Raw genomic sequence first — 7,326 nt, forward strand, 5'->3', positions numbered from 1 at the left:
GCCCCAACACCAGCTGTTGAAGAGGCGGGTCTCTGCTCCCCAGGGTTGTCTCTGCTCCCTTGTCAAAGGTCAGCTACCTGCATTCATCTGGGTCTGTTTCTGGGCTCGCGGTCCCGTTCCACTGAACTAGCTGTTCTTTTGCCAACATCGCACGGTCTTCATCCCTTTCTTTTATCCCTTTCCCAAAAAATGTGACACGTGTTTAAGGAAAGCCAACATAAATTAGAGTTAGTGAGCGAGTATTCTGGGAAATCTTGGAATCCCAGCCTCCAGGGAACAGGACTGGATTTGAAAACTCCGAAGCGAGCACAGCCGCAGCCAACCGTCAGGATGCTGACCTCCGACGGGCCGCCCTCCCCGTCCTGAGCCACCCTCCTGGGCCTCTCCACCCAAACAGCCCCTACATCCTCTGTGGCCACAGGGAGATCCTAACCTGCTTCTTAGGCACTCCAGCTGCCATGTTCACACCTCTTCCTTATCTGCCTCAGCGGCAGCCAGGAATTAAAACTGAGCACAGGCCCCTGCCGGCCCGCACCTGGGAGGCCCTGCACCACCCAGGGACACCAGCCCCTGCCCACAGGCAGGCCTCCAGGCTCCTCCCCTGTCAGCCGCTCTCTTCACAATAGTTTTGTTTTTGTTTTTTTTGTTTTTTTGCAGGGGAAGCTTCACGCTGGGTGCCTGCTCTGTGCTAGAGGCCAAACACTTCTCAATAGTCTCCAAGACCCCATGAGGTCGGCTAGCACCATGCCCACTACACAGATAGGTAAACCAAGGCTCACAAAGGCAGGTGTCGTCCCCAAGGCCTCCCCACTGGGAAACTTGTGGGCCCGGGGTCCAAACACAGCAGGGCCCCTGCTCTGGGGCATCTGTGTGCACTGGGCAGAGTGTCCAGCCCGGCTGTGAGGCTCCCAAACACCCTGCCCAGTGCCACAGGCAGTTTCCACGTCGCCGCTCAGCCACACGGACGCCCAAACCTCTGTAGACCAGGTCAAGTGCTGTTCCCTCAAAGAGGTGATCTGGACTTCCGTGTCATCACCTTGGGTACCATCCAGCTTCAGCCTAGAGCTGGCCCAAGCCACAGGCCCCAAGAGAGGCCTATGGCCACGCACAGGGCCGCAGTCTGAGCCATTCTGGAAGGTGAGTGGCAGGCACAGGGCCAGCCAGGACCGCAGGATGGCCTCTCCCCACACTCCCTCACCTCCTCCGTGAAGACCTGACTCTCACACCCTGATGTGGTCTGTCCGGCTCACTGCGGTACCCCCAGGCTGGAACCAGGGCACACACTAAACCCACGCCCAGTGAGCCAACGAAACGCAGCAGCCTGCCCCGCTGCACCCCTCACCTAGGACCTGGCATCTGGAACCCTCCGGAACAGCTCCCTACCCACTTTACAATTTTTTTTCTTGCCGTCACATTCTGGCTAACAGCCTGCCCGCAAAGCTTGTACACCTGAGTAAGCCCGCAGCCACAACCTGAAAGCACACTGGTAGCGGGGGAGATGCCCACAAGCCCTCCATGAATGAGAACAGGGTCCTCGTTCTGGGGCCCAAGTTCCTTGGCAATCAGGCCCTTGTCAGGCTCGGCCCCCGTGCCCCAGGTCCAGGACCTCCAAGGATGCCCTGACAGACACATGCTGGGCAGCAGGAACGAGTCACGGGCACTCAGCGTGCCCACAACAGCGACCCTCAGCTCAGGATGCTTACCTGTCACCACTGCGCACGCCGGCCTCGCCCACACTGCATCGCATTTTTGCACAGGAAGGAAGGGGAGGAGACCCATCTACCTGGGCCTCTCACCAGAACCGTGAGCCATAACGCACGTGAAACACCACTCGGAAAAGCAAGCTCTGCCTTGACATCAACTGATTTCAAATTTCAGCTCTCGGACAAAACTCAGCGATAAAGACACAAAGATAAAAATAAAAACGCAGGGTGACCACCAGACAAACTGAGTCCTACGCATCATATTCCAGCAAGCGAGCACCGTCCCCTCCACGTGTCCATTTCCCTCCCCTGCCCCACGTCACCCTGCTCGTGGACACTCCGAAAGCAGACAAGACCATGGGTCTGAAGCTGTCAGCACCACAAGCTGGGTCCCTGGCCTGTCTGTGGGGGGCGGTGGGGCACCTCAGGCCAGGTATGCAGCTCCGTGCCTGGCACAGGTGGGGCGCCGGGGCCACAGGAGAGGCCTCTGGGCCGCAGTGATGCCAGGCAGCCCCCAGTATCCTCAGAGGACAGCAAGGAGACCAGGGCACCCGCACACCCACACGTAACGAGCCACCCAGGGCCCAGGCAGGTGAGCAGCACACAGACGTCTGGCTACAGCAGGCAAGTCAGGAACACGCAGCAACCCCACGACCACAGGAAGGGGGTGCCGGCGGTCAGACGTCATCTGGTCTTGTGGTCCCCGGCCTGGAACCCAGGCCTGCCCCTTGGGCACCCAGCCATGTCTGGGCAATGCAGAACAGCAGGACAACTTCATGTCAGTACCCGCGGGATGTAGGAGCCTGTCCCCAGCTGGCGGGGCTCGGCCGCCGAAGTAGATCTTTAGGACTCCCCCAGCCCTGGAAAGGCCTTGCCAGTGCTCCAAGCAGAGGGTCAAGGCCCAGCACCCCCATGAGGCAGGATGATCCCCACACTGGGTGTGCATCTAGACATCAGCATAGGAAACATGGTTCCAGGTAGAGACCCTGACCCCCTGCAGGAGGCAGTGCCCAGCCCCACAAGAGCAGCTCCCCAAAGCCTTCTGCAGGGAGAACCCCATCTCCCCAGAAGGCAAGGGGCCATAAACAGGACAGGGCGGCATCCCAGAGGGGGTTGCAAAGGCTCTCTCCAAGCTTCTGAGAAAGTCACCAAAGGAACAGGTGACTCAGGAATGGCCACTTCCAGCCTCCAACAAGACTTCCAGATGCCAGCCAGATCTGGGCTGGCTGCATTTTCTCTGCTCAGGGACACACACCAGCTCAGAGGCGGCAGCAGGGAAGAAGGTGCCCTGCGCCACCCAGGACAGCGTCAGTGGTCGAGACCTGCCCCCGACACTGGGAAGCCTGGGACAGGGTCTGTGCAGGAGCAGAGCTGGCCAAGGCACGGACCTGCGGACGCGGGAACATGAGCCAGAGAGAGAGCAGCCGTCATGAGTGCGTGTGCGCTTCCTCAGCTGCTATCTCAACGCGCTCTGGGGCCAGAACGAAAGTTCATTCAAGAGAAAAGAGACAGGGAGGTAATTCTGTAAAATGGCTTCCCCCACAACTCAGCATCAGCTCTGATCACCTGGGGAATTCAGGAGGTGACATCTCTTATTGCCCTTTGCTGTGAGACAAACACACATTACCGCAAGGCTCTCTCAACACTAATTTATGGAAAGAAATTGGACGTCGTGGGGAGCTCACATCCTCCGAGCCAGACTCACTAGGTCTTCCGTGTGGCCTCCCCCAGCTCAGGCGGGGCACCCTGGGAGAAGAGTGGCAGTTCTGGCAAAGGCCAGCAGGAGCAGAGGCCCCCAGGCTCCGGAAGGCAGGAGAGGGAAACAGACTTCAGAGAGGCGGTCTGGGGGCATTCCAAAGCAGCCAAGGCACTTCTGGGGGCTGAGGAAAGGGGCTCAGGCTCATGGGAGGACTCCTGCGGAGCTCCCCATGCTGAAGGCAACACTCCCAGTGACCCACCCTCCACTGACACTCCTGACACCCGGCAATCCCGGGGACCAGCAGAGGGTGGACACCTCCCCGTTAGGCACTAGGAAACCCCCTCCCCGGGTGCAAAGCCAACATGCCACCTGTTGCCCTCCCTTGGTGCGCCCTGTTCCCCACGCTCACCTCCTCTGCTATGGACGCGCTCACCGGGGCTGGTGGCTTCCTCCCGTGATGCTACAATCCCCCTTACCCTCCCACCAACTACGTCTGTGTTGGCGATGGTGACCTTGGGGGGTCCTCAACAATAAATGGGGTAAACAACAGCAGGTTCTCGACGGCCGTCCAGCTGCTCCAGGTCACCTGGTGCAGAACCCCCTCAGGCCTGCCCAGCAGAAGCAGCTGACCCCAGAGGCTGCCCTCTTGCCGGGAGAAGTACTGGGACAGCTGTCGGCCAACGGGGGCTCCCCGTACCCCCCTGTTCAAGAACCGCCACCAGACGGATGGGAAGCCCTCTCCAGCCTCCCCACCAGCACCCAGAGTCCAGGCTGGACAGCAGCCAGGCTCCAGGCCTGTGCTCTGCTCAGGGAGCCAGATGCAGAGTAAGAGGCTCCTGAGGGTCACGTGCGCCCGCAGCGCCTCATCACTGCTGAGGCCTACCTCCGCTCCCGCCCAGCACCCTGCACAGGCCAGTCGTGGCAGAGCACCAGCGGGTGCCCACGGTGACACACAGGGTCACCCGGTGAGAGGGAGAAGGTGGGAAGTCAAGAAGCAAGGCCTCGCTCTAAACCCCGGGCTCCCCTGCCCCCTCTCCGGTCCTCCCTTTCAGATTTCCAAAACCCCGGGCCTCTTATGCAGCAGTGACACCCAGCTCACTCCCCATCATCCTCGGCACACCAGGGCCCCAAGACCGCAGACCACCGAGGCCACCCCTCAGCAGGGCCCAGAACCTACAGCCACGACGGAGGAGAGCTCAGTCCCTCCTGAAGGACTCCCCAGGGCGCCAGCAGCCCTGCCAGAAAGACCCCACATGTCCACTGCAAAACCAAGGGGCTGCAGGAAGGGGTGGCCTCTGGAGCTCCTTGTCTCGGGAGAAAGGCTAAGGACAGGCCGACACCCCGAAAATTAGTGGGGCTCCCACTCATGCAGGGGCCCAGAGAACAGAACGACCACATCCGGTTTCTGAGCCAAAAAAGCAGGCGGCCTGCAGTGTAGCGGGTGGCCCTGTGTCAGGCATGGAAGGCCCTCTGACTTTACAGGGTGCCAGGGTCGGCTTACACCCAAGCAGCGGCTCTCGCACAGGATGGCCGGTGCGGGACAGCTGCCCCCACCCCCAACGAGGGAGGGCCTGTAAACACCCACTCTGACAGGCACTGCTCTGGCTTCCAAGGCTGGCCCGGGGCAGCTCGGGTTACCGTTTATATAATCTCTAGGGCCAGGCGGACACAGCCAACGTGAGGGCAAGGTTATGAAAAATGCATGCCCAGAGCCTTTACATCAGAAGGAAAAAAAAAAAAAAAAGCCTTACCCGCACCTTGCATGACTGGGTTCTAAGACCTCCCCCCCATTCATTTTGTGAGCCAGTGGGCCCTGGGAGCTGCAGGAGGGCACTGACCACTTCCAGCCCGGGGCAGGCCGAGTCAGGCAGCCCCCAAGCATCCCCAGCTGGGACGCCTACCCCTTTAAAGACTCCGGAAGGTGCTCACTTAGGGGCAGCTCCAACACAGGGCCCCGCAGTTCCCACACGCAGCTGCTGCAAAGACGCCACCATTTAGGCCACCTGGGTGCTTCCAGCCCCGAATCGGGAGTCAGGAAAGAGCCAGACGGGCAGACACACCCTCCAGCGCGGGTCCACACTGTGCCACATTTCACCGCCACACGCCGGGAGGTCTACCCTCCAGCACGCAACCTGACCCCCACAGACGGTGCGCACACACAGGGGGACACACGCGGCTGCCCCCTAGGCCAGACCAACCCCGCGCACCATCAAGGCTGCTTGGACGCACTCGCCCACCGCCCACCTGCAGCCGGCATCCTCACCTGCAGCTCGCACCAGGCCACCTCCACCCAGGTCTCCGTGTCCAGCCCCTTGTAGACCGTCTTGAATGAGCCGCGGCCCAGTTCGATGTCGAACTTGAGGAAGCGGCCGTCCAGGGAGGTGGCCACGGCCTTGAGGTCCTCGTCGTCCTCCTCCTCCTCGGGCTCTCCCCGGCGGGCGCGCCCTGGCTCGGGCCTCGCCTCCGGCGCCGCCGCGTCCTCCCGCCCCGCCGCCGCCGCCGCCGCCGCCGCCTCGTCCTCGCGGGGTTCTCCGGGGGGCGCGGGCGCGGGGTCCGGGCCGGGCTCCTGCGCGCCCGCGGGCTCGGGGCCGGGGTCGGCGGGACTGCCGGGCGGCGCGACGGCGGCGGCGGCGGGGGCCGCAGGGGCGGCGGGGCGGCCGCGGGCGCGCTCGGCGATGAGGCGGCGCGTCTTGCAGAGCAGCAGCACCCGGCGCTGCAGCGGCTGCGGGGGCTGCGCGCCCGGCGCCTCGGCCGCCTCCAGGCCCGGCGGCTCCTCCTGGTCCGACTCCACCACGCTGCGCCGCAGGAAGCGCTGGGGCCCGGGCCGCGCCGCCCGCGCCCTCGGCACCGCCGCCGGCTCCGCCATGCCCGCGGGCCCCGCGCCGCGCCCGGCCTCCGTCAGCGCGCGGGGGCCGTCCCGGCGGCCGCCATCGCCGTCCATCTCTGCGGGCAAGGACACCCGGCCCGCGTGAGCGCCGGCCCGCCGCACCTGCCCGCGCCCGCCGCGGGAGGGCCCTGCGGGGCTGCCCCGAGGGAGGGGTCTGCCCACCGGCCCCCGAGGCCCGCGTTGGGGAGGGGAGGGGAGGGGGTAGGGCTCCTGCCGGGCCGTCCCTGGGGAGGCCCCCCGGGGCGGGCTGCAGAGGAGGCCGGGGGAGGGGCGCTCCGGGTCGTCCCTGGGCGGGGGGGGGCGCCGGGGCTAGGCTTGCGGAGGGGACAGGCCGGAGACGGGGAGGCACCGGCCGGGCGGCGGCTCCACAAAGGACGCGGCCCGGGGCGCAGGAGGGGCGCGCGGGGAGGGGGCTGCGGCGGCGCGGCGCGCACACAAAGGCGGCGGGCGGGGGGCTCGGCACTCACAGGGCGAGCGGGCGCCGTCCATGCCCGCGGCCCGGCGGCCGGGGCGCGCGAGGCGGGCGAGGCCGCTCTCCGGGGCCGGGGTCCTCGCCGGAGGCCGGGGGTGCCGAGTCGTGCTGGAGGCCGGGGTCCTCGCTCGGGGCCGGGTCTCGGCGCTGCTCTCTCTGCCGGCCCGCTGCGGAACCGCGCTCCCGCGTGCTGCTCCGGCTCGGCTCGGCTGCGCTCGGGCACCGGCTCCGACCCGGCGCGCGGGGAGGGCGGGGCCTCGTCTGCCCGCCCCCTGCCGGCGCGCGGGGAGGGCGGGGCCTGGCACGCCCACCTGGCCGTGTGCGCGCGCGGCCACCTGCGGGCCGGCTCGTGGTGGCGGCCGCGGCGCTCCCGGCCCCCTCGGGCTCCGGAATGCCCCGCTGGCTGCTGGCTGCGGAGAGTCCGCGTGTCCCCGAGAGACGGCACAGACTCACCTCCTCACGTGTCCCGGCAGGCGCGCCGGACCTCGCAGTCCTGTGCCAGGGCGGAATGGGCAGGCTAGAAGGTGGTCCCCCCCCCTTCCTCAGGAAGCGACTGAGCCCGGCC

The 7,326-nt window shown here is 65.4% G+C and overlaps 1 protein-coding gene across 8 annotated transcripts in view; it reads right to left on the reverse strand.

The window, feature by feature from the left end:
- The window catches only part of WNK2 (WNK lysine deficient protein kinase 2), a 132,185-nt gene extending 125,191 nt beyond the window's left edge, over window positions 1-6,994 (reverse strand). For 6 of the 8 annotated variants that reach the window (XM_053205410.1, XM_053205414.1, XM_053205411.1 and 3 more), the window contains exons 1-2: window positions 6,757-6,993; window positions 5,666-6,345 (exon numbers count right to left, since the gene is read on the reverse strand). In XM_053205410.1, the coding sequence (XP_053061385.1) occupies window positions 5,666-6,343 (678 nt within the window). In that variant the 5' untranslated portion in view covers window positions 6,344-6,345; window positions 6,757-6,993. Of the gene's footprint in view, window positions 1-5,665; window positions 6,346-6,756 lie in introns of all 8 variants that reach the window. The other 2 variants (XM_053205408.1, XM_053205413.1) reach the window with 1 other exon arrangement.
- Window positions 6,995-7,326: the final 332 nt, after the last annotated feature.

The sequence above is a fragment of the Acinonyx jubatus genome, chromosome D4 (genome assembly GCF_027475565.1).
Source record: "Acinonyx jubatus isolate Ajub_Pintada_27869175 chromosome D4, VMU_Ajub_asm_v1.0, whole genome shotgun sequence".
Lineage (NCBI taxonomy): Eukaryota > Metazoa > Chordata > Mammalia > Carnivora > Felidae > Acinonyx > Acinonyx jubatus.